General features: G+C 52.9%; 2 protein-coding genes and 1 pseudogene across 4 annotated transcripts in view; 2 read left to right on the top strand and 1 right to left on the bottom strand.

Moving 5' to 3' along the window:
- Window positions 1–3,873: 3,873 nt before the first annotated feature.
- HNRNPAB (heterogeneous nuclear ribonucleoprotein A/B) lies at window positions 3,874–10,416 on the top strand. 2 transcript variants are annotated; one of them, XM_028092588.2, is made up of 8 exons: window positions 3,874–4,077; window positions 4,161–4,392; window positions 5,230–5,398; window positions 6,085–6,243; window positions 6,446–6,577; window positions 8,655–8,766; window positions 9,405–9,545; window positions 9,808–10,416. In XM_028092588.2, the coding sequence occupies exons 2-8, from the start codon at window positions 4,184–4,186 to the stop codon at window positions 9,876–9,878; spliced, it is 993 nt and encodes a 330-aa protein (XP_027948389.1). In that variant the 5' UTR covers window positions 3,874–4,077; window positions 4,161–4,183; the 3' UTR covers window positions 9,879–10,416. The 2 variants fall into 2 exon arrangements, with proteins under 2 accessions (XP_027948389.1, XP_027948391.1); XM_028092590.2 differs by lacking the exon at window positions 9,405–9,545 and having other exon boundaries at window positions 3,994–4,077.
- The window catches only part of PHYKPL (5-phosphohydroxy-L-lysine phospho-lyase), a 35,638-nt gene continuing 21,534 nt past the window's right edge, over window positions 7,537–21,640 (bottom strand). For both annotated transcript variants that reach the window (XM_028092586.2, XM_028092587.2), the window contains exons 9-13: window positions 14,156–14,310; window positions 13,651–13,740; window positions 11,925–12,055; window positions 11,020–11,104; window positions 7,537–7,979 (exon numbers count right to left, since the gene is read on the bottom strand). In XM_028092586.2, the coding sequence (XP_027948387.1) occupies window positions 11,055–11,104; window positions 11,925–12,055; window positions 13,651–13,740; window positions 14,156–14,310 (426 nt within the window). In that variant the 3' untranslated portion in view covers window positions 7,537–7,979; window positions 11,020–11,054. The remainder of the gene's footprint in view (window positions 7,980–11,019; window positions 11,105–11,924; window positions 12,056–13,650; window positions 13,741–14,155; window positions 14,311–21,640) is intronic.
- On the top strand, window positions 17,518–17,931 carry LOC114200464 (ATP synthase F(0) complex subunit C2, mitochondrial pseudogene; annotated as a pseudogene).

Below are 21,640 nucleotides of genomic sequence, written 5' to 3'. Positions count from 1 at the left end.
GCGACTTCCAGCTTGCAGGCTCAGCAGAGAAAAACAAACAAACAAAAAAGAATAAAGGAGAATGTGAGGAAAATCAATTTATGTACAGCTGAACAACATGGGTTTGAACTGTGCAGATCCACTTAGACACAGATTTTTTTTTTTAAAGATTGTATTTATTTATTAGAGAGGGAGAGAGAGAGGAAGAGAGCACAAGCAGGGGGAGCGGCAGAGGGAGAGGGAGAAGCAGACTCCCCGCTGAGCTCGGAGCTCAATCCCAGGACCCCGAGACCACAACCTGAGCTGAAGTCAGATGCTCAACTTGAGTGAGCCACCCGGGTGCCCCCTTTTCAGATTTTTTTTTTTTTTTATGAATACGATACAGTACTGTGAATGTATTCTCTTCCTTATGACTTCCCTAATAATGTTTGTCTTTTCAGTGGCTCACTGTATTGTAAGAATATAGTATGTACTACATATAACATACAAAATACTTGTTATTTGCCTATATTATGGGTAAGGTTTCCGGTCAACGGTAGGCTATGAGTAGTTCAGTTTTGGGGGGAGTCAAAAGTTATATGCAGATTTTTCACTATACAGGGGGTCGGCACCCCTAACCCCTGCATTGTTCAAGGGTCAACTGAAATTTTAAAAACTTGCAAAATGCATTTTGTGTCTGTTCTCTCTCTTCTAGGTTGGTTATTTTTTTTTAAAGATTTTATTTACTTTGAGAGAGAGAATGAGCAGTGGGGAGGGGCAGAGGGAGAGAGAGAAGCAGATTTCCTGCTGAGCAGGAAGTCTGATCCAGGGCTCCATCCCAGGACCCCAGAATCATAACTGAGCCGAAGACAGACGTTTAACCGACTGAGCCAGCCAGGTGCCCCTAGGTTGGTTAATGTATATATTCATACACATACGCTGTCTGACGGCCTCAATCCTCAAAGCCAGGAGATTGTACTATGTGGGTCTCTTAAGGGCATTTCAGGGGATAACTGGGCTCCTTGCTGATTTGAGAACCTCACACAAAGATGTCCTCTATTCAGGGTCTGTAACAGGGACCCAATAACTGGAATGGGATCCTTGCATCAAAGGGCCTTCCTGCTGCTTCCAAAGAGCCCGGTGCCCTGCCCATGTCAGAGACACCTTTGGAGGCAATGTAAAAGCATTCTGTGCTGAGACTGACCCCCTCTTGTCTGCAGTTCTTTAGAGTTTACAAATTCTTTTTCTTTCTTTCTTTCTTTCTTTCTTTCTTTCTTTTCTTTTTTTCCTTTCTTCCCTTTTCTTCCTTCCTTCCTTTCTTTTATTTCTTCCTTCCTTCCTTCCTTAAGATGTACTTATTGGGGGGGCACCTGGGTGGCTCAGTTGGTTGGGCGACTGCCTTCGGCTCAGGTCATGATCCTGGAGTCCCGGGATCGAGTCCCGCATCAGGCTCCCTGCTCAGCATGGAGTCTGCTTCTCCCTCTGACCCTCTTCCCTCTCGTGCTATCTCTCATTCTCTCTCTCAAATAAATAAATAAAATCTTAAAAAAAAAAGATGTATTTATTGGGCATCTGGGTGGCTCAGTTGGTTAAGTGTCTGCCTTCCGCTCAGGTCCTGATCCCAGGTCCTGGGATTGAGCCCCACATTGGGCTCCCTGCTCTGCAGTAGTCTGCTTCTCCCTCTCCCTCTGCCTTCCCCCCACCCCCGCTCGTGCTCTCTTTTGCTCTCTCTCAAAAAAAAATAAATATTAAAAAAGGAGAGAGTTATTTATTTATTTGAGAGGAGGGAGAGGAGAAGAGGGAGAGGGAGAGAGAATCTCGAGTGGATTCCGTCCTGAGTGTGGAGACCCACGTGGGGCTTGATCCCACGACCCTGAGATCACAACCTGAGCTGAAACCAAAAGTCAGACTCAGTTTAATTGACTGTGCCACCCAGACACCCCATAAATTCTTTTCTAAGCTATTGCTTCATTTGAGCCTCAAAATAATTTAATCTGATAAGAGATCTAATTTAGACCAAGGAACTCAGGAACTCAGAGACCCCTTGTCCTTCAGTAGCCAGGAGCCCTGGAATCAATGCAGAGTTGGAGGTGCTGGCTTCGTGCCTACAATTTTAGATGTGATATCAGTGTCACACAAAAATTATTTTGAGGCTCCGATGAAACAATGTTGGGGAAAGCATTTTGCAAATTGTAAAGTCCTGTCCAAATGCTGTCATCCTTAGACTTGACATGTCTAGGAAAGTGTTTCCCAAGTTGTGGGCAAAGGCATCTGTGTGGAGCAGAGCAGGAGATTAAGTGAATGCAGGCTCTCATCAGTAGTTATGTCCTGTGGCTGTATTTAGACTATTTGACTTTGAACTTAATTGCCTGTATTATCTTCATTGCTGGAGCAGCTGTGTCCATCAACCCCTGTGCACAGCATCCCTCCCTGGCCCTTATTTCTGTGGGAGGCCGCAGGCTGCGGTGGAGAGTTTGTGAAGGACTTCCCGCAAGCCTTTTTATCAGCTTTCAGGGAGATGACCCCAGTTTTATGGAGATACTCCTGTGTTTCAGTTGTGGAATCTGGCCTGAAAGTGACCCAGTCAGGTGGGCCTTGCGGTGAACCAGAGGGTATTTGCTCCTCTGGGGACAGGTGCCCCTGCCCTAGTTGATGGATACCTTGGGGGAAATGCAGCACTGGGTGGCCAAGTCTTCGGATTTTCTATAGTCGATTATTTTTTCCAAATGTAAAATGGTCACATATTTCATTTTCTCTGCAACTCCACTGGCTGGCCCGATTCGGGAGTGAGTCTTGGGCCAACGCTCTGGGCTTCAGTTTTCTCATTTATAAATTTGTGATGGTATCGCCTTCCACTGGGTTGTTAGGAGACCAGATGAGGCACTAGAACCCCCAGGCCCCACACCGGGCCTGGCTGCAGGAACCCAGCGGGAAACGTCAGCCACTTGTGTTCTGTTGCTATCTGGTAATCCCCAGGCTTCAGAGGTTGTAATCCTGGTCCATGTGGGGCCCCGTCACCCATATGATTTAAAAGGAATCATGGGATTACGCCGGCCTTCCAAGCTTGGTGGTCAAGGAGATCAAATGAAGGGGTTTAGTATATTAGAGAAAGAGAACTTCTCGTCCCTCCCCGCCTCCAACTTCATGATTTCAGGGAAGTGGTGTATTTTCCTGAAAAAGAAATTTCAGCAGGAATACATGAATTAACTCAAATAAAAAACGTTAACCCAAAGTGTGAAGACAAGGCTAGTGGTCTAGGTGGTGCCGGACGACCTAAGATTGGGGAACACCGCCGTCCCACCGCTTCTCCCGCCACATCCTGCCCGAGCACCTTTGGCACCAGACGCCCGGCGGGCTCCACCCCTTCTCCGCGGCTCGCCACTGGGGGAGGCGGCAGAAAGGGCGGGAGCGCGGGGCCGTGAGGGCACCAAGGTCAAGGGGGAGGGCGGGCCGCGTCCGGGGGGAACGCTGCGCACCCGAGCTCGGCAGCCCGACTTCTCCCACTTCCAGCCGGGCGACCTTGATTTGCGAGACTTCCTAGAGCCCAGGTTCCTTTTTGGGGAAAACAGAATGGGCGAAGCTGCCAATGCTGGGATGGGGCGCACCGGGATGACAGACTGCGGCCTCACAAAGCGGAGAGGTCGGTCTCCGGCCCCTGGGCCGCGGGGTTCCGGCTGCCGGCGCCGCTCAGGAGAACGATGTGTTGCCGCCCGGCCCCGAGAGCCCTCCGCAAGGCCGGGACTCGCGCGGGTTCTAAAACGAGGACAAAGCCCGCCCGGATTTAGCGTGCGCGCGCCGCTGCGGCCAATGGGACGCTGGCGCGGGGTTGAGTGGCGGGCGGGCACAGCCAATGAGCACGCGCCTTGTTGCGAGGTGCGCCCGGCCCCGGCATTATAAAGAGCGCCACGAGTCGGCATTGTCAGGCGGCGGCACCGCGCGGGCCCGAGCGAGCCTGTTGGTCGGTGGGCTCCGAGCGGCGCGGCGGAGGGCGCGAGGTCGCGGCGGCTCCGTCGGCGGACGGAGGGGAGGCCCGGCAGCGCGGGCGTGAGCGCGGCCGAGCCCGCGGCGCCTTTCCTGCGGGTGGGGACGAGCGGGCCCTGCGGCGTCATCGGCGGCGAGGTGAGCGGCCGGGCCCGCGGGCGGCGGGCGGGAGCCTGGGCGGGAGCCGCGCGCGCCTGACGCGCTGGGGCCGCTCGTTGCAGGAGCCGCCGCGCCCCGGCCTACCATGTCGGAAGCGGGTGAGGAGCAGCCCATGGAGACGACGGGTGCCACCGAGAACGGACACGAGGCCGCCCCCGAAGGCGAGTCGCCGGCGGGGGCCGGCACCGGGGCCGCGGCGGGCGCCGGAGGCGGGAGCGCGGCGCCCCCGGCCGGCAACCAGAACGGCGCCGAGGGCGACCAGATCAACGCCAGCAAAAACGAGGAGGACGCGGGGTAGGTGCGGCCGCGGGCCGACCGGGGCGCCGCCTTTGTTCCGGGGCCGCCTTTTGTTGGCGCCACGCGGCGGGGGGAGGGGCGGGCGGGCGGCCGGGGCCTGCTCGCGGCCCGCCGCCCGGCCCCTCGTCGCCCGCCGCGCCGCCGCTCGCGCCGGAGTTTGCAGGAGTTTGTTGGGTCGACTTTGGCGCCGCCCCGGGGCCGCTTGCGCGGGGCCGGGGGTGGGGGTGGGGAGCGGGCGGCCCGGAAGAGGGAGGGAGTGCGCTCGGACCCGGGGCCGAGCCGGCCTCCGGCTCCGCGGGCCTGCGTGGGCGGAGTTGGCGCGCGCCCCGGCCGCGGCCTGCCTCTCCCCCCCCGCCCCGCGGAGGGCGGAGTCACGGTCTGAACGCGGTCTGAACGCGGTCTCCGGCCCCCGGAAGCCTGGAAGCCTCGAGTTCCTTGAGAGCGAGCTCTCGGGGGTGGGGGGTGGGGGGTGGGGGGGTGAGGCCGGGCCGGCGGCCCTTTGCTTTCCGTGCTCCATGCTCGTCCAATGACTTCCAGTTGTGAGGGTTCGGGGCCTCTACCCCAGGCCAGAGTGCCCTTCCTTCCCCTGCCCCGTCGGGGGCTGAGCAGGCTGAAGCTTCTCCCGGGTCCGGGTTGTGTGCGAGGGTAGTGAAGACTGGGCAGATTGGGTGACCCCTCCCGAAGGGAGGAGCCCTGGGGACTCTTGAGGGCAGGCCCGTGCTCCGGTGGCGGCTTTGCTTCTGAGCCTTGGCGGTGAAGGTTTCGTCGGGCCCGGCCCTTCTCAGATCGCGGCTTTCTTGTGAGGCTCGTTGGCACGTGTCTTTACCGTTTCAGAAAAATGTTCGTTGGCGGCCTGAGCTGGGATACCAGCAAAAAGGACCTGAAGGATTACTTTACCAAATTTGGAGAGGTCGTTGACTGTACAATAAAAATGGATCCCAACACCGGCCGGTCAAGAGGGTTTGGGTTTATCCTCTTCAAAGACGCAGCCAGTGTGGAGAAGGTAAGCCGGCGGCTTGGTCTCTGCAGCCTTAAGTTTGCTCTAAAAAGGTAGCCTTCTGAGAGCATGATGAGTTGGTGTATTCTGTAGGTGGTTGAGGTGAGGAACTTCTACTGTTTTTTAAGGGATTAAAGAATACAGCTTAAGTGGTGAGGGGTGTGGGTTCGAGTGGTCCAGGAGGATCGTCGTTGGTGTTCGTTGCCTTTTTTTCCTCTCTCTCCTGGGCACTGATAAAGCAAGTGTGCTGTTATTGTGAGGACTAGAATGAAAAGTCCGGGGTTGCTGTGAATGAACTAGGCATTATTTTAGCTCCATTTTATGGAAAATGAAACAAAGGCTCAGAAGTGCAAGTAGAAGAGCTCACACAGCCAGAAAGGGGTGGATTCTAACCCTAGCAGCCCACCTCCAGCCTTCCTCACTGCTGCTTAACTCGTGAAAGAGACAGGCTTTAAACTGAGACTGCCCCCCTCGGGGAAAGCAGTGGTGGCGAGGTCTGTAGGCGTTCAGATAAACGAGCTGTACTTGAAGTTTGGGGATGACGCTGGGTTGCTCAGTCAGGTTAGGGGTGGAGTTTGAAGGGGCCGAACACGTTTTGTGTACCAGCGTTGAGGTCTCCGTGGCTCAGAGAGAAGGGCCTTGTTGAGGGTGGTGCTGCTGAGTTACAACCTAATTTTCTTTTGTTGGGACAGGTCCTAGACCAGAAGGAACACAGGCTGGATGGCCGTGTCATTGACCCCAAAAAGGCCATGGCCATGAAGAAGGACCCGGTAAAGAAAATTTTTGTGGGGGGTCTGAATCCTGAAGCCACTGAGGAGAAGATTAGGGAGTACTTCCGCGAGTTTGGGGAGGTGAGTGTGGGACCCTGGGAGTGGCCTGCAGGCTCTCCTGAGGTTGCTTTCTCCCTAGTCCTTGGCAGCCTTCCTGGCTGTAGTCCTCTACAGGGTTGCTGTGTTCACTCTGGCCTCCATGGGTCTTTTCTCCTGGGAGTTCCCTATGGGCTCTGGGGGTGGGAAAGAGGCATATGGTTCTGAGCTTTGCATATGTTTCCAGATCGAGGCCATTGAGCTTCCAATGGATCCAAAGTTGAACAAAAGACGAGGCTTTGTTTTCATCACCTTTAAAGAAGAGGAACCTGTGAAGAAAGTTCTGGAGAAAAAGTTCCATACCATCAGTGGAAGTAAGGTAAGGTGGCTCTGTCTCTGGCCTGCTGCTGGAGAGCTGGCTCTTACAGGGGTGGTTGGCAGTTGGGCTGCCTCTCCAGGGCAGTTTGACCCTACTGTGTTTCTGCCGTGCCTGCTGTCCTGATTGGGGCCGATGGTCCCGTCCTTCAGGGAGTTCTGGGCTGGTGGTAGAATTGGCAGAAACCCAGGATGTGTGGGAGGCAGGAGAAACGGTGGTTTCTAAGGGCTAGAGCATGTTGAGTAGCCCCTTTGATTCCTGATAGAAAGCTAGAGGTCACAGTGTTCCCAGTCTAGGGTCCAAGGTGAACATGGTCTGCAGTTAAAGTCTCAGAAGATTCTAGAATTTCTGTCATTTACGGGTTTGTTTCTTTTGGGTAAAGTCTTTCCTGCCATGGACCTTTTTCCTCTCTTCTGTCACAACCAAATCTTTGTTCACTCTCACTCCTTTTGGATCTTGGTTTAGTCAATTCCCACCTCAGGTGAAGATTCTTCTCAAAGCTCCCAGGGTTTTGTTTTAGCAGCTTGTGTCCATGGTCCTTTTTTGCCTGAGGTGAGGTGAGACCTGCAGCCCTTCCCTCTGAACTCTGGCCAGGCCAGGAGGGGTGGAGGGGTGGAGGGGTGGAGGGGAGTTTGCTGCAGGTATTCTCTAGGTAGCCTCGAGGCAGGTGAGGGTGTGGCTCGCTGGCCGGGTGTGGCAGGTCTGAGCAGGAGAGGCAGCCAGATAAGGTGGGACAGGTAGGGTGGGGCTTCTAGAAGTCTTAATCCTGGCTGGGAAGTTAGACTGGATTTAGGATTGGGCCCTTAAAGTTTACGTCAAATGAGTTTGAATCTTAGGCGCAGCAGCTGGCTAAGAGCTGTTCCCCCCAGTGCACAGTGAATGCACAGGACTTTTTTTTTCTCCTGTGTCTTAATGTGAAACGGGCAGGAAGTACCTGTAAGGTAGGCAACTGCTACTGGTGGTGGGTTTTGAAATAAATGTATTCAGCATTTTTAATTAAACAGAAGACATCACGTGGCATCACTTGGTGTGGGGGTGGTTTCCTGGTTCGTTAGAGTATGCCTGAATGCTGACATACTAGGTCCTAATAAGGGGAGTATATGTGCCAGGGTACGTACTTTAAAAAGTAAACTCCTGATTTACTTAGGCAACTGGGTGGTGGGAGGTCCCTGACCCTAACCCCACCCACAGTGGGCAGAATTTTGAGCAAAAAGGAAACTTGACTCTTTGGCTCCTAAGGGGACACCGCTATCTGGCCCTTCCCAACAACAGGCCAGTGGTTGGGGGAAGGGGGGAGCAGTGTGGCCGCCAGGAAGCCCCACCTTGAGCCTCAGTGGCTTTCCTCCTCAAAGCCGGGGGTCAGGGTCGCCACCTCAGTGTGTTTGTGTGGGATGCTTCATTCCTTCTGTAAAGAAAAGACAAAATGAGAAAGTGTCCCCTTCCCCCCCACTTAAGGCCCCTGATCTGAGAAGCCACCTCTGGTCCCCCTTGCCCAGTAGAACGGGGCTGGCATCAGACCTGTCCCCCGGGTGCGGGATCTTGCTATACTAGGTTAGCATTGGCCTTGCTGTCTCTCTTCCCAGTCGTTAGATGCAGAGCTGCCCCTGGGCTGCCATCAGCAGGCCTGGGGTATAGCTGTCACCCCAGTACGTTCCCTGGGGAGAGGTTTTGGCCAAAAAGGCCCTAGTGAGCCCTGGTCCATTAAGATTTTAGTTGTGCTACTGCAAGCTTCTAGCCCAAATGTGGCTTCCCACTTCAGCATATCTTTTTTTGTTAGCTTGTTCTAAGGATTTAGAGAGAGAGTGCGCGTTGGGGGGACAGGGAGAGAGAAACCTTAGCAGACTCCGCTCGGCACGGAGCCCCATGCACAACTGAATCCCACGACCCAGAGATCATGACCTGTGCCCAAACCCAAGAGTCAGGATGCCACACCAAATGACCCCACTGACGTGCCCCCTGGGTGCATTGTGGTTTTGAGCAGACGGTCCCGATTGGCTGAGTCTCCATCAGCAAAGGTCTTTGTCCACCTGCCCAGAGAGCTTGTCGCAGTGGTGTGACCCATTGTCCTCTCTGCTTTCAGTGTGAGATCAAGGTGGCCCAGCCCAAAGAGGTCTATCAGCAGCAGCAGTATGGCTCTGGGGGCCGTGGGAGCCGCAACCGAGGGAACCGAGGCAGCGGTGGTGGCAGCGGAGGTGAGTGGAACTTGGTTCCATGAAGATGGGTGCTTGTCTGGGGGGCTCTTGCCGGCCTCCGGTGCGTGCTGCGCCAGGCTGGGCGAGACACGGTGGCGCTGCTGCTTGGCATGGCATGGGGGAGTCTGGCTCGCTTGGGGCCTGGGGCCCCAGGGCAGAGGGACATCCGCATTGCAGTCAGGGTGCGGGGGGCATAAGGGGGCGCGCTTGGCTTGGTGGCGGTCCTGAGTGTCGACACCCGTGGGCGGGTGAGCAAAAGGTAGGGCAGGGCTGTGCCAGGCGCTTTACCTCCTTCTGTCCAGGCCCCTCTGACTCCAAAGCCTGAACTTCATCCTTTTTTAAGGCCAAGCTGCCAGGGAGCGTGGGGGGGGTGAGGAGAGGGACATTCGAGAGAGAGTGAGCTCCTGCCTCATTTGCCCCGAGAGGAGTTAGCGGTCCGGTCTGTCCTGGCCGATCCCAGGCTTGGGTTTTCGACGCGGGGTCGGGCCCAGGGCCCTTGACCCCAGGACAGCAGCCCCTTGGCTTCTACCTCTGAGTTGCCATAGTAACCCCGCCACCCAAAGGGCAGGATTTCCTCCATCCTAGCTCCTGCGTGTGCTAAATGGTCCATGGGCCCCTGTGCCCTGCTCCCCCCACAGGTCAGAGTCAGAGTTGGAATCAGGGCTACGGCAGCTACTGGAACCAGGGCTACGGCTATCAGCAGGGCTACGGGCCCGGCTATGGCGGCTACGACTACTCGCCCTATGGCTATTACGGCTACGGCCCCGGCTACGACTACAGTAAGTAGGAGAGAGGGAGGCCCCCGCCGCTCACCCCCCCTCCCCCGGGAGGCAGGACAGACAGTGCAGGGGCCACTGGCAGCAGGGGCTTTGGAGTCGGACAGGCTGGGCTTGGGGGGCGTGGCGCGGCCACTGGCAGCGCCACGGGAAGAAGTGCTCGAGCTTCTGGGCCTCGGGGAGCCCGTCCCCGCCAAGCGCCTGGCACAGGGGCGGGGAAGGCTCAGGAAGGCGGAGCTGCGACCGTTGTCGTTCTTGTCCCCAGGTCAGGGCAGCACAAATTATGGGAAGAGCCAGCGCCGCGGTGGCCACCAGAACAACTACAAGCCGTACTGAGGCTTCGGCAGGACGCCCGACCGATCGCACACGCTTGTTTGGATCTCGAGTGAACACAATTACGTACCAAATTTAACTTGGCATACTTTCTATGGCCTGTCCCATGTGCATCTTATTTAAAATTTCCCCCTTGGAAATCACTCTCCTGTTGACTATTTCCAGAGCTCTAGTTGTTGTAGGCAGCGTGTGGGGTCTCCGAGGCCGGAGCGGCGTGAGGGGCTGACTGATTGTATGCCCAGGTCCCCCAGAGCCCAGCTGCCAGGGTCTGCTTCCTGCTGCCGCGCCTGGACCTGTGGACCCTGGTTGTAAAGAGTAAACTGTATCTTAGGAAACCAGTGTCACCTTTTTTTCACCTTTTAATTTTATATTATTTGTGTCATACATTTCCTGTTAATGGAAGTGTTAATTTTACTGTACTTTTTGGTACCTTTTGGGAATCTAATGTATTGTAAGGTATTTTACACGTGTCCTGATTTTGCCACGACCTGGATATTGAAGCTATCCAAGCTTTTGAAATAAAAATTTAAAAACCCCCAAAGCCTGGGTGAGTGTGGGGTATGCTGTAAAGAGCGGGGAAGGGCCTCCCGAGCCTCTCAAGCCCTAGTACCCTCCACGACCCACGACCGAACAGCAGGTCTTGTCAGGCGGGGCCGTGGATGCCCAGCATTGCCAGTGGGCTGCTTGTAAGGACTGGCCCTGTCCAGGACTTGAGCCCTTTCAGAGAAAGTAAAGGACTCTGGCTGGAGGCAGCTTCAAGGGGGTGAAGGTGGTACTGTGAGGGATGCTGCCCCCAGGGCAGTGGGGTCTGAGGCACCTACAGACTTTTCTGTCTTTCCTTGCTGGTGGAAGTGGGATTCGGTCTCCCAGCAAGGACAGTGTGAAGGCAGTGTGCTAGGGGCCCCCTAGAAGCTGGTGGTTGAGGCCTCAGACTAGCAAAGACTTTTGTTTCGTTTCCCCTCACTTCTAGAACTGGCTTGGGGGAAGGCGCTACTTCCGCCCTCTCCCGTCAGCTATCACATGCAAACTCTTGTTGGGAGAGGTTTCTGGCGGGGTGCCTGGAGAGGACCCGGTTAAGAGCAAGGTTTGGGTTGCTGAGGGTGCGGACCCGGGCAGTGGGTCGCAAGGAACAAGGCCCACTCACCTGGGGGAGGGAGGATGTGACGTGGCAGGGCTGCCTCAGGGCCGGAGCCTCAGCGTCTCACAGCTTCTCACCTTTTCTTCCATGTCTGAAAAACAGCACAAAGCCCCCCACAAATGGCTTAGCCTGCCTCCAGCATCCAAGCTTCTTGGGTGACAGTTTGGAGACTGGGCCCTAGTCCAGCCCCTTGACCATGTACACAGGCCACTAAGCCACAGGGTGAGCAACACTGTCCCGAAAGAACAAAGCCAGACCTCAGGCTTCCTGGGACTTCCAGGCTCAATGGCAGCCCCCTCTGCCCAGGAAAGCAAAGCCACGTCCATGCCCAGTCAGCCTCTCCTCTCCTCCCCTGGCCGCCCCCCCCAAGTCCCTCCAGGCGTGGGTTTCTGCCAGGAGCTGAGATTTTGCCCACTGGCCACCCCTGCTCCCACCTCTGCATGTGCAGCATGGCCTGCAGAGACCTGTCCGCTTCCGTCGCTCCAGGGGGCCCAGTGAGTGCATTTAGGGGAGACCCTGGACTGATCCTGATGTCTCCTAGGGGACTGGAAACGGAGGAGTCTTGCATTTCATCAGTCCTGGGTGCAAATCTCATTCCAGCAGCTCAGCCGCTGAAAGGGACACTAGCCTTTTAAGTAAGGCACAAGGCTCCTGCCACCCATGTACGTCCCCGCGCTTCACGGCTAACATGATGGCGCTTCGTTGGAGCTCCTTGCCCCGCGCCCAGACTGGTGCTGCCCAGGCAGGATGGCAAACGGCTCAGGAAGCCCTTCCTGTCACACTGCAATTCCTTGGTCCCTGCACGGTCTGGAGAACTCGCGGCTCGCTGCGGAGCCCCCTTCCTGGGCACCCTGGAAGGTCCTAGCTCCTGGCTGCAGGTTGGGCTCTAGAGACGAGGGCCCCCAGCTCACCTGTCAGGATGGTATCCATCTTGGCCACCACGTGCCGCGCGTTGTCCACACTGAAGCACATCGGGGGTTTAAACTTCAGGACGTTCCTCCCAGGGCCATCGGTGCTCAGCAAAATGTAGTTCTCTTTCAGCCTGGGCGGGGGGATGCCGCACATGGTAAGGCCCTGCTGCCCAGCAGCCAAGGAGCCCTTCACGGGGCCTCCCCCTACCCCCCAGGCCGTTCTGGCCCTGGGAGCCCCACCCCCCGTTCAGGTCCCACCAGGACACGGCCCTGGCTGCCTCTGCCCGACCTCCTGCCTGCCCGTGCTCCGGAGCCCAGCATTAAGGTCTCCCGTGTGGGGTGCCCCGCCCCCGGCCCCCTGCCCCCACCCCGGGAGCCCCGGCCTGAGCCAAGCCAGGCTGCGGCGCTGACGTGGAGGGCAAGCCTTCCTGCGCTGCACCGATGCTCACGGGCTGGTACAGTGAGCCCCACGCGCCCCCGGACATAGCTTCAGCAGCTTCCCTGCCAACCCTGTTTCTGCTTCCTGCCCCAAAGTAATCTTGAAATCCCAGAGGACTCTCCAGTTTTAATTTCCAATTCTTTCTAGAAAGATGACTTCACTCTCCTTAGTATTATTGGTACCTAAGGACGTTAACTTTCCACATTTGCACTTTGACCTAGGAAGGTAATTTGGCCAGAAAGGGTCTGACGTGATTGTATTTACATTCTGACCCCCACTTCCATTCTTTCTCATTCCTTCATTATTTTCAAGTCTTGCCAGTTTGGCTCCTTTTGCCCGTACTGTTCTTGCCGGCACGGACCGTGGTCCTATTAGAAAGAACAAGGTCTGGACTTGCGATCCAGCCCCACCACCTCCCAGCGGGGCCCCCCGTGGGTGCCACGCCCCCGCCTCCAGTTCTGGTTTCCTCTCTGCACTGGAGAACTCAGGTCTGGCTGCCTCCTTCCCACTGACCCTGAGTCCCGAGGCTCCCCGGAGGGGAAGGCGGTGGGTGAGCTGCTGGGTGCGCCCGACCCCCAGAGAAGGAAGGGCTCAGGCGGCAAGTGGGCGGGGGTCAGTCTCGAAAATCCCAAGGAAGGGAACATTTTTACATTGTTTCTGTTCACATGCTCTTAGAATGATGTGCATTGCACGATCTGAGTAAGGACACACGTGGAACACCGGAGTTTGCCAAGGTGGGGGAAGGGTGCTAAAAAGGGAGTCACAAGAAAAAGGGTTGTGAGGCTCAGGACCCCCTGGGGTCAGCTGAAACAACACGTGAACTGGGGCTGCGGTGGGGGACCCCGGAGACCTGCGATCCCGGTCCTCCACACGCCTTCCACTCAGACAAGGAGCAGGAGGTCTGTCCGTCCCGAAAGCCCACTGCTGTGCGAACGGGGAGCCCCAGGTCCGCCTCTGCCACCATCCCTGGTGTGGCTGCAGGGAAGCTGCTTCCCCTGGGGCCACCGGGGGCTGTGAAATGCGGCTTTCGGGTCTGAGGGCCCCTGCGGCTCTGGCACCCTCGGCTGGGAACCGGTAACGCACCGCCCCCAACCTGAAGCCTTTGTGCAGGGCCCCGGCCACGGAGCTGGCGGGGGACACACAGAAGGGGGCCCCTCTCTTGCTCCGGCCCAGGTGCCACCTCCTTCAGGCCGCCCTCTGTTGGGCCTCCAGCCGAAGCAGGAGGGAGGCTCCTTCTCAGGCAGGGCCCCGGATGCTGCAAAGGCAACTCGTTCCGAGCAAAAGTACCTGGACACCACGTAGTTCGCCTCTTCAGTTGCTGGCGTCCTGGTTGCCGTGTCTTTGATCAGGTCCACACCAATAAAGAGCCCGATGCCCCTGGAGCAGAAAGGCGACATCTTTGGAGGCCAGGCCGAGGGGCCGCGGTCCGTGCTCCCCGCCCCCCCACTGCCTGCGCCTGTGGAAAGCCCCGGGGCCTGTGCCTCTGTTTCCTGAGGAGGCTGGGCACTGCAGAACGCTTGGAGGGTGGTGACCCAGGGCCAGGAAGTGACTGCGAGGGGAGGGGCCCCAGGTGTGACAGCGGAAAGGCTGGGGGTCAGAGCCCAGGTGGACCCTGCTTTCTCCTTCCCTAGAAGCGCCATCTTGGGCAACAGCCCCCCTCGGCGCTTTACCTCCTCCTCTGTGGGGACACAAGCCCCCACCAACCCGGGTGGCGATGAGGTGACCGAGGAAACCACACTTGGCCCCTGGCCGGTGTTCAGTTAGCGGGGAAGGACCGCTGCCTGAGCCTCACCTGACGTCCCCGATGATGGGATGTTTGGCTTTCTGCTGTCCGAGGAGCCCCATCAGGACGCTGCCCACAGAGGCGGCGTGGGCCTGCAGCTGCTCCGTCTCCAGAACGTCCAGGACGGCCAGGCCCACGGCGCAGGACACTGGGCTGCCCCCAAACTGCGCCAGGCGACAAACGGCGGCTCAGATGCCCGAACCCCTCAGAACTCCGAGTACTCGGGGGTAAACGGGCTCCCCCCGAGGCCCCCACGGGCTGTTCTCTCGCCTTTCCCAGTGCTAACATGACTGGGACTCAGGCAAGCTACCCCGGGGGTACAGGAGGAAGCCCCAAGAGGCAGAATCAGAGGAGAGGGTACTGTGCATTCCCCCAGAGCTGGCTTTCGCTGAGAGGCGCTAGGGCCCCAGCTCGCAGGGTAGGCCCGGACCCAAAGCATCCGACTAGGCCCCATCACCTCTGAGCCTGGGCCACATCCAGGAAAAGCCACTTTGTAACTGCTCTCAAGGCTCTGTTGGAGCCCCGGGCGGATTTTAGGGCAGAGAGTGTAAGCCAGCTGCCCGCAGGCACGTGTGGCCCAAGGGTCGCCGCGTCCAGCCCGTGCGGCGTTATGAACAGCTCTCAATTTGGTGCTCACGGTAACTATGTGGTCCTGGCTCCTGGCCCGTCTGGCTCCACCGGCGGGGCTGTCCCCTCCAGGCCCCCTGGAGCTTCAGCCCCCTTCCTCCACCTGGCCCTGCAGGTGTCTGAGCGGGGGGCCTGCGTCACAGAGGGGGAGGCGCGAGGGTGTCTCTTGCAGACCGCCTTTTTTTTTTTAACCATATTTAAAAAGAAAACTTTATCGAGGTAGACTTTACGTCCAATAAGCTGCAAATACAGTGTATATGGTTCAGTGTGACTCGACAAGTACACACACCCGTGGAACCTCCACCACAACGAAAATACAGAACATTTCCATCACTTCCCAAAGTTCCTTGTGCCCCTCCACTGCTGGCTCAGGCGACCGCTGACCTGCTTTCTGTCACTACAGTTCTGCTGTTTCTGGAATGTTCTCTTTTGTGCCCGGTCGCTTCTGCTCTCCCTGTTTTTGCGATTTCCTGGCTTGTCCTGTGTCTCAGGAGCATGTTCATTTTACTGGTGCATAGTACCCCACCGTATGGACGTACCATCCTTTGTTTATCCAATCTCCTGTTAGTGGTCCCTTGGGTTATTCTGGTTTTTGGCTACTACGAATAAAGCTGTTTAAGAACATTTATAACAAATCTTGGTGTAAACAGACGTCCTCATTTCTCTTGGGTAAATACCTAGGAGTGGAATTGCTGGGTTGTAATCATAAATGTAATAGCTTTATAAAGAAACCGTGAAACTTTCCCGAGGTAGTCGTATCGTATTACATTTCCACCATTAGCCTACAAAATTCCAGGAGCTCCCATCCTCAAAATGATTTGGAATTGTCAGTCTTTTTAACTGCAGCCATTCTAAAGGGTGTATAGTTGCGTCCTCTAGACCATTTTCAAACTGGGTGTGCAGAGCTCTGTATTTGAGATCATACAAAGCTTCCTAGGTGATTCTGCCACGAGGCAGATTTCTGATATGTCCAAAACAAATTATGTGTGGAACGGACACAGAGGATGGATTGAGGCTACCTCTTGTATAATATTATTAACCACGAACTTGTTAAAAGGTGGAGTGTATGGGACGCCTGGGTGGCTCAGTTGGTTAAGCAACTGCTTTCGGCTCAGGTCATCATCCTGGAGTCCTGGGATCGAGTCCCGCGTCGGGCTCCCTGCTGAGCAGGGAGTCTGCTTCTCCCTCGGACCCTACCCCCTCTCATGCTCTATCTCATTCTCTCTCTCAAATAAATAAATAAAAAAAAAATCTTAAAAAAAAAAAAGGTGGAGTGTACATATTAATAGCATCTTTTGTTTAGAATCATAACCCAGCCAAGATGCTGAACTAGCACAGTAGGTAGGCTATTGCCCCAAGATCACCCCAGAGGAGCAACAGGAGGAAAATGAACAAGTTCTGACATAGTCCTGGGCATCTAGAAGGTCATGCATACACACAGGGCTATGCACATGCCCTGTGCCATGTGCATGTTCAGGAAAGACCTGAAAACTCTAAGCTCTTGCTGGTGGCTGAGCTTAGACAAGTTGTAGGCTGAGACAGAGTTGTAAGCTGCTCAGCTGAGTAGTGAAGGCATGTCCTCACACACGTGGAACCACTTGTCAGAGGCTGAGAGATGAGACATTTAAAGAGCTATCTGTCCAATCATTAGATGATCACTAAGCCAACCAAGCAAAGACTACAAACTTTACACAATTAGTTCAGAAAAGGCACTATACAAACAATAATAAACCACCACCCATAAGGAGGGAATATGATTTCCAAAGTTGACAGAATATATTATTTAAAATGTCCAGTCTTCATCAGAAAATTATGAAACTTCCAAGGAAAGAAAAAAGCATGACTCATATATGGGGGCAAGGAACAATCAATAGAAACTGTCCTTGAAGAAGCCAAGATGGTGGTCTTATTAGACAAAGACATTAAATCAGATGTTATGCATGTGTTAAAACAACTAAAGGAAACCATACTGCAAGAACCAAAAAGCAAAGCACGAAGATGATGTTTCACCAAACATGAATATGATTAAAGAGAAATTTTTAAAAAGAACTAAATAGAAATTCTGGAGTTGAAAAGCACAGTAACTGTAATGAAAAATTCACCAGAGAGGCTCAACAACAGATCTAGGCAAACAGATGAAGGAATCAGCAAATTTGAAGATAATGTCAATTGAGACTGTCTGGTCCAACCAGAAAGAAGAAATGAACAGAGCTTCGGCAACCCGTGGGACACAAGGAAGCAAACCAACATTTGCATACGGGAGTCCCAAAAGGAGAGGAGAGAGAAAGACACACAAAGAGGGTGGGAGAAATGGGTAAAGGTGGTCAAAAGCTAACACATTTCCAGTTATAATATAAGTAGGTCGGGGCGCCTGGGTGGCTCAGTCATTAAGCGTCTGCCTTCGGCTCAGGTCATGATCCAGGAGTCCCTGGATCGAGTCCCGCATCGGGCTCCCTGCTCGGCAGAGAGTCTGCTTCTCCCTCTGACCCTCCCCCCTCTCATGTGCTCTCTCTCTCTCTCTCTCTCATTCTCTCTGTCTCAAAAAAAAAAAAAAAAATCTTTAAAAAAAAAAGAAAGATCTCAAATGAATAATCTAACTTTCCACTTTAAGAAACCATAAAAAAGAGCAATCAAAACCAAAAGCGAGAAGGAAGGGAATCCTAAAGACTGAAGGGGAAATAAACAGAAATACACTTCTCTGCACTGGGAGCGGCTCTCCTGCCACGGCCCCTCAGCCCCCAAAAATGTCTGCCTGTGCCAAGTTCGTCTCCACCCGCTTCTTGGTCAGGAGCACCTCTCAGCTGTTGAGCCCATCACTGTCTAGCGCACCGGAGACACCGGCAGATGAGAGCCTCAGCAGCCTGGCAGCCCCACGTCCCCGGACCTCACTTATTCCTAGCCGCAGCTTCCAAACCAGCGCCATTTCAAGGGACATCGACACAGCAGTCAAGTTCATTGGGGCTGGGGCTGCCATGGTAGGGCTGGCTGGCTCTGGGGCTGGAATTGGGACTGTGTTTGGGAGCCTCATCATTGGCTATGCCAGGACTCCCTCTCTGAAGCAACAGCTCTTCTCCTACACCATTCTGGGCTTTGCCCTCTTGGAGGCCATGGGGCTCTTTTGCCTGATGGTGGCCTTTCTCATCCTCTCGGTCAGGTGAAGGAGCAGCCTCCACCTCCCATAGGTCTTTCTCCCGTGTCTTGTCTGCCCTCTATGTTCCTTTTCCTATACCTCCCCAGGCAGCCTGGGGAAAGTGGTTGGCTCAGGGTTTGACAGAGGGAAGACAAATAAATACTGTGTTAATAAGATCTTTAAAAAAAATAATAAATAGAAATATAGAAAAACAATAAAAAAATCAACAAAATCAAAAGTGGGTTCTTTGAGAAGATCAATAAAATTGACCAACTTCAGCTAGACTGACCAACATAAAGACTCAAATTCTAAAATCAGGAATGAAAGAGGACCTATCATTACCGAACTAACAAACTTAAAGAAGCAAAAAGTATTATAAGGGAATAATATGAACAAATGTATGTCGACAAGCTAGATAACTAAGATGGAATGCACAAATTCTTAAAAGATAAAAAATACTGACGCTGACTCAAGAAGAAACAGAAAATCTAATAGACATATGCAAGTAAAAAGGAAAAATTAGTAGTAAGTTCCCATAAAGAAGAGCCTAGAACCAGATGGCTCCACTGGTGAATTCTACCACAGTGTTTAAAGAAGAATTAGCACCAATCCTTTGAAAAGCCTAGCATTTCCCAGCTCATTTTTTCAGGCCAGTATTACACCGTGATACCAAAACCTGACAAAGACATCAAAAGAAAACTACATTTCAGTGTCTCTTTAAGAATACAGATGTGGAGGATGTTCAAGATGGAGGTGTAGGAAGACCCTGAGCTTACCTCCTCCCAGGGACACAACAAATCTACAACTACATATAGATAATTCCCTCTGAAGGGGACCAAGAAACTGGATGAACAGAGCCTCTGCAAGAAGGGACAGCACTGAGATAATAGAGACAGAGAGATACTCTCACTAAGGGAAGAAAACCATACCCCAGGGGCAGCATTCCACAGTCAGGAGGGATCTTAAGGGCCCATAACTTTTCCCTGAGGAGTGAGTGATTTGAGCTCCACATCAGGCACTCCAAGCCTTAGATCCCGAACAAAAGAGACAAGATCCCCAAACACCTAGGTTTTAAAACCAACAGGGAGTACATCTCACAAAACTCTAGAACTACAGGGAAATGAAAACTCTCCCTTAAAAAGCTTACACATAGATCAACTTGACTCGGAAATCAGTGCAAAACACCAGATCGAAAGGTACATGGACTGCAGGTGAAGGAGTCCCACTTACTAATCTTGGAGGGTCTGTTGGAAACATAGGAGGCAGTCGGGCCACTCTTCAAGGACTGAGACAGTGGTGGCAGCCATTTCTGCTATCCTCTGTTCTGATCTGATCCTGGCACTGGTGGGTACCGTTCTGGAATCCTCCCTCCAGACTGCTAACCCTGTGCAACCATGCACCTCAGCTGGGCTTCACAGCTGAATGATAGCCCCTCCCACCAGCATGCTCACAGGAGTTGCAGGCCTGCCACAACACAAGGGTGCACACAGCCCACACAGGGGACACCCCTGGAGCACCTGGGTCTCGTGGCCAGGAGGGACTGCACTTCGGGGCCCCACAGGACATCTTCTACATAAGGCCACTCCTTCAAGACGGGGAGATGTAGTCGAAGTATCTAATGCATACAAACAAACACAGAGAATTGAGCAAAAGGAGGAGACAGAGGAACATGTTCCAAATGAAAGAATAAGACAAAACCCCAGAAAAAGAATTACATAAAATGGAGATGCTTATCTACTAATCTACCCAATAAAGAGTTCAAAGTAATGGTCATAAAGATGGGAGAAGAAAGGATAACCATGGTGAGAACTTCAACAAAGAGAGAGAAAATAAAAAAAATACCAATCAGAGCTGAAGAATACAATACTAAAAATGAAATATGCACTTGAGGGAAAAAACAACAGATGAGATGATACAGAAGAATGGATCAGTGATCTGGAAGACAGGGTAATGGAAATCGTCCAATCAGGACAGTAAAAAAGAAAAAAGAATTAAAAAAAAAGAGGATAGTTTAAGGGACCTCTGGGACAATGTCAAGTGCACTAACATTCACTGACTGCAGTCCCAGAAGGAGAAGAGAGAGTCAAGAGACCAAACACCTATTTGAAGAAATAATGGCTGAAAACCTCCCTAACCTGGCAGAAGAAACATACAGGTCCAGAAAGCCCAGAAAGTCCAAGTTAAGATGAACCCAAAGAGGCCCACACCAAGACACATTATCATTAAAATGTCAACAATTAAAGGTAAAGATGAAAGCAGCAAGAGAAAAGCAACTAGTTATGCATCAGGGAACCCTGATAAGATCATCAGCTGAATTTTCAGCAGAAACTTTGCAGGCTAGATGACAGTGGCACAATATATTCAAAGTGCCGAAAGGAAAAAACAAAAAAACAAAAAAACAAAAAACACCTTACAATCAAGAATACTCTACCTGACAAGGTTATCATTCAGAACATAGGCAGAGGTAAAAGAATTTCCCAGACAGCAAAAGCTAGAAGTTCATCACCACTAAACTGGCTTCACAAAAAATATTAAAGGAACTTCTTCAAGCAGAAAAGACAGTAACTAGAAATAAGGAAATATATGAAAGAAAAAAATCTCACTGGCAAGCTGAGCTATTTTTTTTTAAAGATCTTATTTACTTATTCATGAGAGACAGAGACAGAGAGAGAGAGAGAGAGAGAGAGAGAGAGAGAGAGGCAGAGGGAGAAGCAGGCTCCCAAGGAGCAGGGAGCCCAATGTGGGACTCGATCCCAGGACCCTGAGATCATGACCTGAGCTGAAGGCAGATGCTTAACCATCTGAGCCACCCAGGCGCCCTGAGCTACTTATAAAACTAATGAGGGTTAAAGACAAAAGTACTAAAATCAACTACATCTGCAACAATTAATGAATACACAAAATAGATGTAAAATATGATATCAAAACCAAAATGTATGTGTGTGTGGGTTGGGGGGAGTAAAAATGTGGTTTATGTATTTATTAAAGATTTTATTTATTTGAGAGGGAGGAGGAGGGAGGAAGGGGAGCGGGGGAGGGAGGGAGGGAGGGAGAGAGGGAGAGAGAGCAAGCACGAGCACAGGAGCAGGGGGAGGGGCAGAGGGAGAAGCAGAGTTCCCACTGAGCAAGGAGCCAGATGCGGGACCCAATCCCAGGACCTGGAGATCTTGACCTGAGCCGAAGGTAGACACTTAAATGAGTGAGCCACCCAGGCAACCCCAAATGTGGTATTTTTTAGAATGAGTCTGAACCTAACCACCAACTGAAAATAGACTGCTACACACAGGTTGTTATATATGAACCTCATGGTAACCACAAACCAAAAACGTATAATAGATACACAAAAAATAAACAGAGAGGACTCTAAACCTAACACTAAAGTCATCAAATCACAAGGGAAGAGAATAAGAGAAAAAATAGAAAAGAACTGCAAAAACAACCAGAACACAGCAAACAAAATGTTAGTAAATAAATACCTATCAATAATCACTGTAAGTGGGCTAAATGATCCAATCAAAAGACACAGGGTAGCTGAATAGGTAAAAAAACAAAAACAAAAACAAAAACCCAGGACCCATCTACATGCTGCCTACAAGAGACTCACTTCAGCATTAAAGAAATATAAACTTAAAGACATGGAAAAGGATATTCCATGCAAACTGAAAAGAAAACTGGCGTAGCAATTATTATATCAGGCAAAATAGACTTTATTTTTTCAAAGATTTTATTTATTGGGG

Source organism: Eumetopias jubatus, unplaced genomic scaffold (genome assembly GCF_037043125.1).
Source record: "Eumetopias jubatus isolate StellerSeaLion01/CBP00866 unplaced genomic scaffold, mEumJub1_p1.0 scaffold_5, whole genome shotgun sequence".
Lineage (NCBI taxonomy): Eukaryota > Metazoa > Chordata > Mammalia > Carnivora > Otariidae > Eumetopias > Eumetopias jubatus.
Note: the sequence above shows the minus strand (reverse complement) of the source record. Positions and strands in the feature narration are given on the sequence as shown.

Bases quoted from the DNA above. Each gene is read 5' to 3' on its own strand.
- HNRNPAB (XM_028092588.2), top strand. From the start codon at position 4,184: ATGTCGGAAGCGGGTGAGGAGCAGCCCATGGAGACGACGGGTGCCACC. The intron at 4,393-5,229 runs GTAGGTGCGGCC...TTACCGTTTCAG, and splicing joins AAAAACGAGGAGGACGCGGG to AAAAATGTTCGTTGGCGGCC. The intron at 5,399-6,084 runs GTAAGCCGGCGG...TTGTTGGGACAG, and splicing joins ACGCAGCCAGTGTGGAGAAG to GTCCTAGACCAGAAGGAACA.